Source organism: Neopsephotus bourkii, unplaced genomic scaffold (assembly GCF_033783945.1).
Source record: "Neopsephotus bourkii isolate Nb327-2 ecotype Australia unplaced genomic scaffold, CSIRO-AGI_Nbou_v1 NB_1542, whole genome shotgun sequence".
NCBI classification, from domain to species: Eukaryota; Metazoa; Chordata; class Aves; order Psittaciformes; family Psittacidae; genus Neopsephotus; species Neopsephotus bourkii.
The window spans coordinates 7,026,931-7,039,545 of record NW_026902018.1 but is presented as its reverse complement, the minus strand read 5'-3'; the positions used below and the strand labels follow the sequence as shown (position 1 = coordinate 7,039,545).

Genomic DNA, 12,615 nt, shown 5'->3' with positions numbered 1-12,615 from the left:
CCATGAAGACTTGTTAGCAATTTACACAAACTGCGGTATGTGCAAAGCCAGCCTACTTGTGCACCCATCAAATTAAAAACAATAGACAGAGGCTGTCACTTTGTACAATGTTATTTTAAAATGCACATAGTATGAAGTCTCTTTTTAGTCCTGCATTACTACACAAGCTTGTACTTGGTTCTTCGCAGAGTAACTAGCATGCAGTGTAAATAGAGTTAAAGAATATGATGAGAAGTAACAACCCTGTGAATTAGGATACTAAATTATAACTATTATATAACTGATATATAACTTCATTGTAACAGGGTTAGTATGCCCTGTTTACTGTTATAGCTCTACCTGTAGCAGTTTTTGCTGGCTTTTGCACACTTCTCCAGCAGTTTTAAGCATTTAACTTGATTCAAGGCCAGCTGCAGAAGTTACAACTGAAGGCAGGCAAGAGACCGAATTGATTTGGAGGTATGGACCAGAATAACTTTGTTACAGTGGTGAGTTCCACTTGTCACCTACATAGCAGATAAGAAAGGAGACAAGATCTTAATGCACATACGCAGGGAAGTCTTGCTAATTTTAACCAAGGCAACATCAGGACTAGATGCCACATAATACCCAAAGAAAGTGAGCCCTGCCAGGCCAAACCCCAGCTCCATCACAGTGACCTCTGTGAGCTACAGATGTAAAGTCTGTACAACCCCCGACTATTAACCTAGATTGCAATTCAAACCACAAAACCTCACTCAATCTACATTCAAGGAGTGACTCATTAGAAAAGAAATTTGCTTCCATGTGGCCAGGTGATAAGGCAAGACTTTCAAACAGAAAACGTAGATGTGAGACTTAAGAACTACACAAGGGAAAAATTAGATGATAATTTAAAGAGGAACCTAGTTACTGGTCAAAGTCACAGGTCTGGCCTCATGAAGACCATACCGACATCCCCAGGCCCCCATTCCACTATTGTGCTTGGAATGTTAAGAGGAAAAGCCACGTTAACAGCAGGGTTCCAGGGGGAAGTCTCTGGGCAGAGGTTCCAGAGCCCGCTGGTGGATACAACTCCCATGGAGGCAGAGCGTGCCCACCCACTCAACTAATGGCTCCTGCTGCTTGGAGCCAAGAAAGTGCATAATCAAAAGCTGGGGTTTGGTAAAACACATGAGGTGGTTCAGCAAGCTGCTGACAGCAGACAAGGGTTAACCACAGTGTTATTAGATCATAACACATCTGGAGAGTCTTACTGCTATGGCAAACATTAATCTTCAGAGAAAGCTAAACATGCAAAATGAGATCTCACTCATGAGAAAAAAATTGAGAGGGAGGTTATACACAGTAAAAATAATCCCAAATAATTTTTGAAACTGAACTGGCTGAAAATGGGGGAGAGGAAGTGTTTTTCCATGAGAAAATACCTGCATCTCCTAGCCAACTGAGATCAGAGTAGGCAGAAAAGTTTTAAGCTGAACTTTTCCATTTTGAAGCATTACTGTGATTGACTCAAGTTTAAATTAAAATGATGCTTGTTTATAAAAACGTCCAAGCTTTCCTTATTCCCAGCACCATACTTAAATTGTGTTGATATAGATATTACATTGGATTATTTCCCTGAAGACATGCAAGAGAGCTAATATAAATGCCAATTTAGTTTTAGGAATCCTGAGAGAGTAAGGTTTTGCATTGCCTTTTACGAAAGTCCTTATATATTTAAGCAGTTTCAAGTTTGCTTTGTTAGGCTCCAACTTAAAAAGTAATTTGTTCATTTAAGACTGTTCTGTGATTAGTTTAGTCTGAGTGCATACAGGGGTTTTCTGGAGAACAGTCATTTCAAAGTGGCACATACAAACCTTATTTCCATGTATTACTGAGTAGCGTGCCCCTGTGAACGTCTCCCTTCATCAAAAAAATGACATCATTCTATATGTGGTTTGACAAGAATCCATATTTCATGTATTTCCATCTTCATATTGCCTGCCCTGCTCCATAGAGCTTGTAGTTTTCCAGCACAAAGGGCAGCATTTCCCAATTATGTGACTTCACACAGCATTAAAGTGCATAACAAAATGGTGCACGTGTGTGCTGGCAGCAGCTGCTTTGGTGTTTAGATCTAAAATTCAAGAGGTCTCTTTCCTGCACCTGGCTCCACTGTCCTCTGTTACTGGATGATCTCAACACAGAGCACTAGAGTACAGATATTTCATAAGGATTTCACATTTTAAGTCCACAGATTCTGTGTTTACACCTTCACAAACAGAAAACCATGGTAACCACTGTGATACCCAAGTATGGGTTACTGGACAGTTTACTCTATAACATCCCTCAAGAGAAAAACAAAGAGTCAAGCACCCACTAATGTCTGTGTAATAGGTTTGGAGCTCAGAATTTGAGGCTCTTTGGACAGCTTTGGAGCAAGTCTAGCTAAACTGCCTTAGTAATTGTGGAAGAACAATCACCGAGTAATTAAATCCTCTTTCTGGGTACAGATTACGGGGTTGCAGATTTACATAGTATACACTGTGCTGTGGTGTACTCATTTGAATTAATTAGACAATCACCAAGCAGGGATCCCCAAAACCACCTCTCCTATGGTAAAATAAGATTTAGGCGGGCTACATTTTTCCAATCTCCACTATTCCTGGCAGAAGAAGAAGGCAGAATTTCCTTTTAAACCTGCAGCATTACTGTTTCAGCCCCCGTGCCTCTTCCTTTCAATTTCATTAGCAGCTCCCACTGACAAATGACCAACTAATAGTAGCTCTCTAACAGTGCAGCCAAATTGAACATTACTCTTGAATTAGTGAGAAAGAGGTCTTGTATCTACTGGCTCAAATCAAAGAGCAGTAAATCAGTATTCTATTTTTGCCCTGGTTACACAAAGGTACTACCAATTCAGCTTTTAAGATACTTTTCCCCACTCCAGTATGCCTCTATTTCATGCTCTAGATTGGCTTACACCACCTTATATTGTATTTCAGACATCTTCTAATGCAAGGTAAACAGAACTTAATGGTTTCCCTTTGTAGGCCTTGAAAGGTTTCCTTGTACACTTAGTAACAGAGAACCTGTTCCAGGTTACCTTTCACAGGTCCCACACATCCCCACACCACAGTGTTCTACATCTGATTTCAGATAAGAAGCACCCACTAACAAAGTAAGTTGTTTACACAAAAACCTTAAGTGTGTAATTAACAACTATCCCAGGTAATGAACCTCAAAAATCAGACCTCTTAAGGACACCACATGTATCTGTCTCTCCAATTTAAGTTTTACTTGTGTTTAGAACACCAGCATCCCTTAGCTTGCATTACCAATAAGCCAATTGAATTCCCATGTTGTTGGAGCAATTTTATAGAGATTGCTTCTATTTATAAAAAGATACATGTGTGGCATTCTTGGGCAAACATGGACAGTATTCCAATTAGTGTTTTGAAAGCGACTTTAAAAAAAAATAGAAAAATGGCTTGTATATTCATGTACAAAGGCTGAGAGGCCCACCCTGATCTAATTGAGACACTCATTCCTGTTTCCATACCTCCTTTATCTCTGCTCATTAGGAAAAATAGGAAGGAGGTTGTTATTGGCATAAATCACACAGTGAACCGCAGCTGTGCATAGCCCATGAACAGGAATAACTTCTATTGCATTAGTTCTTCTGCCTTTAAAACTAGATCTACAGTGAGCATTGACATGCCATTCTGATGGCTGCATGTGGGTAGCTGTGCATCCCCAGCTGAGGATGTCTACCTATGGACTCCCATCAACAAACATGGTTCTCCTTCTCCCTCTCCCAGACTACAGGAAGAAAAAAATATTCCTGTTAATAATAAATATCAATGGGGGTTTTCTAAAGGAATGAATTTCAATAGCTTTCAAAAGTGTCCTGTATTGCCAGCTCTGCTGGCTGCTTGGAAGCAGAGATGATAGAATCAACTAGATAAAAGCAGTAGAACTGAGCTCTCTTCTGGCATATTAAAAGAAACCAACATAACTTTTCACACTTCAGCTTAATGGATTTTCCTGCTGAGATTGCCTTTTTATCTTGCATGACAAGTTTATCTAGATTCTTTTTACAGAAGTTCTATACCAAGATGAAACTGCCACAGCTTAAAAGGACATTTCTTTGTCACAACAAGAATAAATATTTTTCAGAAGCTGACAGACATGACAACTGAGATGACTCAGGTCAGTCTGGCAAGCTTTACCTTTTCTGGATCACAAGAAGAGTGGACAGGAAGAACCTGCTATTAAAGATGCGTTTAAGATGGAAAATGTTAAGATACCTCAGAAGGCTGAAATGCACTACTTGAAATCACCGTTTATTTGTGAAGTCAGTTTTGAAATTCACTGATTAAACCAACACACGCCTTTTTTGCACACTCTTCTTCCTCTATATAGTGTCATTTACTGTCAGTGAATGTCTGCTTTCTGAAGCTGCTCCCTACCAGCTCCAGCAATGTCTTGATTTGGCATGTGAGAAAAAAAGAAATAAAAAATTAAGAAAATCTATCAGAAATCCAGGAATACGTCAAGTACTGAAGTACAGTTTAGAAAGTTCAAGAAGGGGGAATATGTTCTTTTTTTACAGTTAGCATGACCAACATCAAATGAATCTCTAGAATGGCTACAGACAGACAAGGAGGACAAGCTTTGTTTTGCAAAGATTCCAGAATTTCTAGGGTAGCTGGTGTGACTGACAGGTGGTACGAGGAGGAAGCAGAGAAGCAGTGGCAATGTATCCACGTGCTTTCACACACACTACAGCAAACCTTGAACTCCTGGCACCACACATCACAAGCAACAGCCACCAGAGCTACACCACATCTACCAGCAGTCTTCAGCAAGTTACTAGGCAGAGGCCAAACCATAAGATAGAATTCATGCTGTTTAATCTTCATATGCTGGACAACCCGAGCTATTTAATATCTTTACTTTCTCTTTTTTGTGCATCTACATATCAGTATTCAGTTCTATTTCCTCTAGGCTGGTATGAAATGCACCTGTGTTACAGATGAAGCTCCCTAACATCTGCAATATAAATTTTACATAACTTTCTAACATTTGTTCTAACTGAAATCAAAACACTGACCTGGCAGAAGTTCTGAACATCTGGAACTGGAGTTCAGTGAAGTCCTTAAAATACTTTAGGTAAGAGGAACATCTTTGGAGACAAAATTCACTAAAGCAAAGATGATGTTTGTCCTGGGTTTAGCAGTAGCAGTCATTTTTCTCCTTCTTCTATTAGCTTGACCTCTTGCTAGTGACTAAACAAACCCAACTCAAACCCACAGATGATACTTTCCCATTTTTAATCTATGAACATATACAAGTCATGGGAAGATGAGATCTAACAAACAGTCCAAGAATCTAAGGGACACATATAATTATATTTCCATTAACTACCATCTAGAATGGCTACTACAATTTTGAACTTTAAAATGCTATTACATATTTATTTTAGGGCTATTCTAGTGCAGGATCAGATAATGGGGGGTGGGCATGCTTATGCTTTAAGAAGAACATTTGTCATAATAGAAATGTATCTGAATTCATATACTGGTAACCTGGATGTTTTAGCCACTGCTGGAATGCTTAAGTCTTTTTAGTTCATGAAATACAGTAACATGATACACAAATGTGGGGGGAATACCAACTTTTTTTTAAACATTCATGAATAAACCCAAGGCTTTCAATCTTGCTAAGGTAAATCCACCAGCTCTGCTACTGAGTACAGCCATGCTTCCTCCTTCTACCAGCTGAATAGCAGGGTACAGGCTGTTCCTCTTACTTTCTTTCCACCCCTACTGTGACTTCAGCTTCAGTTGCTCTTCTACACCAATTTATGACTCCTCAGTTGTCTCCTGAATGTTATTGGTATTAAATTCCCCTGTGCCACAGACTGCATTAGAGTGCCAATGCATATGTCTGTGGAGTATGCTTATGATTACCTCCCATTTATGACTTCCAAGAACAAAGCTGAAGTCTCATTTTCAGTAGTGACTGAGTGAGTTTTCACCTTATTTGTGCTTTCCCTTAACCCAGAAAATTACCCATTTCATTATCCTGTTGAAGGGAATAATATACAGCAGCATTACTACCATTATATCAAAGAAGTAGTGGCACCTGGACCTTTGATGTGAATTATGTGTTTCTGCTGTGTTTCAAAGATGCTCAAGTGCCTGCATACTACTGAAAGCACAGGCTGAAAAAGGGTATTTTATCAGAAATTTCTAGTCTACAACATTCAGTGAGAGAATCAAGAGCTTTTTTTTTTCCTCCTTACTAAAATAAGCCACAGTTTTTCCTTAAAACCTTATGCTTTTAGCTTGCTGTGTAATCTACAGATACAGGCACTGCAGCTGCTAAGCTTGGAGGCTCTCAGCAATAAAAACTACAGTAAGTAGCACAATTTAAACAAGTGAACTACTAGCTCAAGAAAAACCATGGAATCATTTAGGTTGGAAAAAGCCTTTAAGATTGTTAAGTCCAACAGTTCATTGGATTACATGCTTTACAGCATTATGCTTACTGACAGTTAAGCTGCATTCTCTAGTATTACTGAAGTTAGACAACCTAAAATAAGGCAGGAAGTTCTCAAAACTCAGGTTCTTTGAACGACCATACCATAGCAGCTGCCAGTCCAAGGCGTAAGAGTCCAGACTTCACTGAAATAGGTTAAATTGCTATCTCTAACAAAAAGCCTTATGAGAAACATGAAGAAAAATGGTTTGGGTAGAAAAAAAGTTCATGTCTGCTACAACTGAATCATTCTGGATTCTTGCAATGTTAAGAAAAAATGGTTCTGCCTTCATGATGCCATTTGATTTCAAGTAAATTAATCTAATCGTTATATATTGATACATTCCTTCATAATGCTTGCAGTTAATGCTTGTTTACCTCTCCTACTGTGACAAATTAGACACCTACTCACATGCTTGTATTTATTATTAAAGGAACACACATGGAGAGCTACAAGCCCGTGATAATACAACTGCAATATTTAGCTGCCTTTCCAGGCAATAATCTTGATAGCTAAATAGTTCAGTTCCCCCTCATAAATTCAGAAGGAATATAACACTGATACAGTGAATCCTAAATAGCTAGATGAGGAAAAAAGGAGAATCTATAATGGAATTTACCCAAATTATAGTGTATCACTGATCCACACTACCATGAACTAACAGTGGGTACCATGTATTTCAAACACACTTTACATGCTGCCATTTAGCAAAGCTGTTTGAACAAAAGCTAAAAATAAAAGCTCTACTGCTAAAAACTGACCCTGGCCTTTAAGTTCAAAGGGCTTTTCATCCAGCAGAAGACACTTAACAACATGTGGCTTGAGCCCACAAACACGTTTAGGGAGAAAGCCCAGTCAGAACCTCTGGTTTTCATACCTATCACTCAGAAGTGTTTGCAGCACCCTACAAGGATTGCTTTTTATATTCAGTAAATGGTTTATAAAAAGTTATTATTCAATTTTTCCACATACATTAACCTTCATTAGTCAGTTCCACTGCACTGAAGTTGCTCGTGTCCCTGATAATCCCACTGAGCTGATCTGCACCCAAAATTTGATATCCAAGACCCATCCATCACCAGTTTCACATATTGATGCACAGGTCAGTTCATTAACAGACAAAGCAGCCTTAGGGCTTAATGACAAATAAGGAATTAATAAACATACATGTAAATCTGCTGATAAAGTTCTTGCACCATGAAAGTAAGCATGGATTGATTCAGTAACACTGGTTAGAGCAATTTTAGGCCAGTGCCTCAAATGCTGCATGTCAGAGATCTACCCAACATCAAAAGAGTTGTGCAAATCAACACCCCTGAAAATTCAGGTCTATCTCCTCAGCCTTTAATAACGTATCCCAACAAAAAGATCTTCAGAGACAAACTACTGCCTGTGGAAAAAGAGAAAAATGGGAGATGCTTGAGAAAGGGGAAAATACCCACTGTCACGTAAAAAGACACTGATCCCATGCATAGTACTTGCTTTGATTCCAAGACAAAGATAGATTTTGTTAGAACTGCCCAGGGTAAGAGACAACAGTGATTCCATACGCATTTATCTGAGTATTTTTGAATGGACAGGACTCCACATACTGCCTGACAACAGTTGCTCAATTATGTGTTACTTTTATTACACACGAGACTTGGCAGAAGCAGAGAACGTATGTCTGGGACAGTCCTCAGAAAAAATTACTAACACTTCAAGATGCACAGGCCAAGTTACAATATGGAGAGAGCCTAAAAATACTTCATCTTGCATGTAATTATTCACTGATAACAGAGGGAGCAGAGTTAAGTTGGAGATCTGGTAACAGACTAAAGCAAATTGCTTCTTCCGTACAGTAACAAATCCTAAAACGAACATGTCAGTTGATGTCCTGCTGCCAAAAGGATGTTTCAACAACAACTGTGTTACCCAGAAAGTCTTGTATCGCTAGCAATTTGTAACTCCACATTGGAAGTATCATGTGAAAGCAAACACACAACTTCCAAAACAGCCTGAGCATGCATTCATTTCTCAAGGTGCAGGAAAAACAAATGCTGGCATTAAGATCCCACCTTTATATTATATTTGAAAAACATCCACATCACCCGCATCAACCAAGTTCATCCCAAAAGCCAACTTCAGCCTTGTGTTTGCCCGTGAGTGCCAAACTATAATTAGATGTCCAAATGATGAATGATGGGCTTATATTTATACCAGTTCTTGGGGCTTGTACCAGTTCTTGAAACGGTTCAATATCCTGAAAGGATTTACCAGCACTTTATATCAAATGCATTAAAACCAGGCAATAAGAAATCAAGTCACATTAAGTCAAGAGCATAACTCAAGTGTCAAAATCTGTTCTGATTTAATGAAACTGTTAGACAAAACAACATTTGCATTTTATTCTGGAATCCTACATTCAGATTATTGTACCAGTAATGAGCATTTTGAAACATGAAGAATCACGTCACAGCCAAACCAAGAAGCATAAGGACACGGACACAGACGTACTCCCACTGTTTGATAGCCTTCTGCTTCTAACAGCTTCAGTGGGTTCAGTTAAAAATTAAGGGAAAATTAAAGGGAAACGGTTTCAAAATAAATGAAACAATAAATCTTAATATCCAACAGCGCTGTTTTCTCCTCCCCAGAAAGCGGCTTAGCCAAAGCTCATTTCAGAGTTCTGTAGCATCTCTCTCGAAATACCAACGCCTCTGCAGGGAAGCTGCCGCTGCCCCAGCATAGGGAGGGGAGGCGATCTACATAGCTCAAGTTTATATAAAGGAGGAGAAACAGAAAGCTGAAGCACTACACTGCTCACATACTAATAGAACTACAGGAGATCCACAAGCCGCCCGCCAGAGCTCAATTCTGCATTTAAGGGAGAAAGGAATGAGGGAAGAGGAAACAGGGAGGAGGGGGAAAAAGTTTCCCCCTCCCTCCTTCAAGCAAATCTGAATTTGCCCATTAGATCCTCAGGCTTTTAGGGGCAGTTACATAAAAACACGTAGAATCCGTAACGTTTAGAACAGGATTCCCTCTACTTCGAAAGGCTCTGCCGGATAAGCCCCGAAACACAGCGGAGACCGAAGGAAAGGCCAGCTCGCCCTCCTGAAGCAGAGGTTGGTTCACGCCTGTCGGCACCAGGGCGGCCGCGGCTGCAGATGCATTTCCCTCCCAGACACCAGCGCTGCTTGCACAGACCGGGGGAAGCGGGGGGCTGCCGCTACCGGGAGCCTGTGATGTGCACCGCCGGCAGCTGCAGGAGTCCGGCAGCGTTTGTGTGCCATGAAATGGAGGATCCGACTGTCAGATACGCTTTATGGCACGGAGAGATCATCAGCCTCCGCAATGAGAAGCAAGGAAGGGACAGCAGGCGGCAGGGATGCAGACAGGGAGCGGGACCGGCAGCGGCAGGGCCTGGAGGAGCTGTCAATCCCCGCCGCCTCCCCCCGCCCGGGCCCCCCTCCGCCGGAGCGGTACTTACGTGAAAACAAAAAATAAAGTAGTCGAACCCACTAATAAGGCGGCTGCTGTAGAGACAGGGATGTATTTAGTAGGTTTAAACCTCTTTCCAGTGCTGCTGGGCATCCTGTAGCTTACACATCACTCTGTAAATCCGACCCGAGAGGAGGGAGCCGGCAGGATGCGGGTCCCTCCGGCGCGGGCAGAGCGGGACCCGGGCGCGGGGCGGGGCGGCGGGAGCAGCTGACCTCCGGCACAGGAAATCCCACCCCCCGCCGCACGGATCCCGGCCCCTTAAGGTAGCGCTGCGGGTGGGGACCGGGCTCCGCCCGCTTGCACGGACAGCGAGCGATAAGGCTGCTCAGAGCTCTCCGGACTGCTCCTGGCACGTTAAACCCATGTGAAGAGCGCCCCGGAGCTCGGCTGCCAAATGCCTCGGCCCTGCGCTTGCTGCACTGCCGCAGCCCCCCGGTAGCGGCCGGGCTCCCCGGGTCCCTTCCCGCGGGTCGGGGCCTGCAGCAGATTCACAACTGTTCAGTCGGACACGAATGCAGCTCAGGGCATAAACCCTAAATTCCGTTCAGCTAAACCCGGATTTATAGTAGTAAGAGAACCGCTGCACTCTGCCAAATGTAACCGATTGCAGGATGCACACCTCAGTGCAAACAGAACTGAAATGACACTATGTTCTTTTAAAATCCGTCCCTTAGCATCAAGAGGTGATTTAAGGTAATATCAGAACGCTCACCGAATCGGCTTTCTCGAGAGCACGGTGAGGACGGCTGCTCGGCTCACATCGGGGACACCACCCTGCAGCAACCCCCGGTCAGCAGCAGACCCTCAGGCAGAAGGAAGGGTTCAAGGGCATCTGAAAGTTCAGAAATGAACAGCAGGAGCTGCACCTTGCCCCCTCCCTCCTGCTCTCTTCCCCAGCCGATCCCATTTTCAGCTAACACAGATAAACTAACCACTGTATAAGGCAACAAAAGCCACATTTGCAGCTTGTTGGGTGTTCTCAGAAGTAAGCTTGCCCTAGAAGGTACATACTCCAGCTCTGTTCTGAAAAGATCTAATTTTCCATTTTAAGAGACTAGATGAGCTCCACAGTCCTAAAGGTATTAAGGACAAACCAAGTAAAAGCCAGTAATAAATCAGTTTGCAAAAAAGGCAAGCCCTGGAACAACCAAACAACACAAAAAGTGTTCTCTCCCCCTCTGAGAACAAACGCTGAGTTTTATCCAAAAGGGATGAAAGCCAGAAGGCAACTTAAAATGAACTCCAGGGTTAGGTTTTTGAGGAAAGGGAAGGACAACACCAACTTGTTATTTCTGAATGCCTGGGGGACACTGAATGGTTCCTATGCTTCACTCTCCTTGTCACGCCAGCTTATTGAAATAAATGATTCTTACAATCCTTGTAACTCATCAAAAGGTCAACAGCCTCACACAGAACCCAATTCCGCATACTAATATGGAAGCTGCAGATGCATCTACGCTGGCATATCCAGCTGGTTCAAAAGCACATCTCTCCATCACCGTCACTTACCACAGGCTGATGCACACTAACAAGTGGTCTTAAGTGGCTGAAACTGGATTTCTTTTTGACAAAACTAAGCTAGAAGGAGCACACCTAATGCACTCAAGTCATCAGTTAGTTTAGCACCACTTGCATGACATCAGCGGAGGCTTCATGACTTCCATCAGTTAAAGGCCTTTTCCCTCTTCCCACTCAAGCAACATTCTTGGTGAAAAATTCCAGCTGCAAACAGAACCCTTATTTTTCCACTGATATTTTAAACTGGAAAATGTTACTGTAAGAAGCATTACAGACTGTTTATGAAGTTTGGTTAGCATCCTGTAATGGACAGTAAAGAGTCTTACTCAAATGTATTTCTTAAGGCTTGAAAAGTAGTAAAGAAGTTGTCTCCAAGTGAACAGATCTGCATTTTTAGCATGGATATGCACTTACCCCTTCTAGGTGAGCAAGAGAAGCAGGAGTTTCTAGCAGCAGTTAGGGAGCAATAAGTTCATTTTAAAACAGGTATCTGGAAGTTGGTGTTTTACTTCAAATGTCATTCTTTTAAGGACAAAGCTTTTCTGGGACAATAGCATTCCTTTATGTGAACAGAGGAATAATTCTTAAGGAGACTATTCCTACTCTGCTCTCTGGACCTCATTTACTTTCAGTTATATTTTCCTGTGAGGATTCTCACTGCTCTAGAAAGCCTGCTTCTCAAACACAGCTTTGCAAGTGGGGAGTATTCAGTACACCTGCTCCTTCCACCCTTCAGAGTGGTTTTCCCTGTATCACAGACACACTAATGCCTCTCCCCAGTCCCACTGTAACAGCCCAAACTTCTAAGATCAATTTTCTAAGCCACTCCTGTTCCAAAAGGAAATACTCAGCAGCAAGCGCTTTTTTAAAATCTCCTAGCCATGCAGTGATTCTATAAAGGGACACTAAAGATAACAAACAGCATGAGTACATAGTATCAGGGCACAAAGAACTGTAGCTTTCATAGCAATGAATAAGGCACTTCACCAAACATCAACTGATCTTAAAGATCACTGTGCAAGCTGGCCTGGGCCATCCACAGCCATCCTGTGGATCAAGACTTCTGCTGTGCAACAGTGCAGTGATGCAGAACCAGCATTTCC

At 41.9% G+C, this 12,615-nt stretch overlaps 1 protein-coding gene and 1 long non-coding RNA gene across 3 annotated transcripts in view; one reads left to right on the top strand and one right to left on the bottom strand.

Annotated features, from left to right (window-relative positions):
• ZDHHC8 (zinc finger DHHC-type palmitoyltransferase 8) overlaps positions 1-10,216 on the bottom strand; it is a 117,501-nt gene extending 107,285 nt beyond the window's left edge. Inside the window, exon 1 of the mRNA XM_061370851.1 lies at positions 9,981-10,216. Coding sequence (XP_061226835.1) covers positions 9,981-10,084 — 104 coding nt within the window. The 5' untranslated portion in view covers positions 10,085-10,216. The remainder of the gene's footprint in view (positions 1-9,980) is intronic.
• On the top strand, positions 4,933-9,775 carry LOC133221723 (uncharacterized). Of its 2 annotated transcripts, XR_009728058.1 has the most exons (3): positions 4,933-5,136; positions 7,500-7,610; positions 9,546-9,775. It is a non-coding gene; the product is annotated as an uncharacterized LOC133221723 (long non-coding RNA). The 2 variants fall into 2 exon arrangements; XR_009728057.1 differs by lacking the exon at positions 4,933-5,136 and having other exon boundaries at positions 5,956-7,610.
• Positions 10,217-12,615: the final 2,399 nt, after the last annotated feature.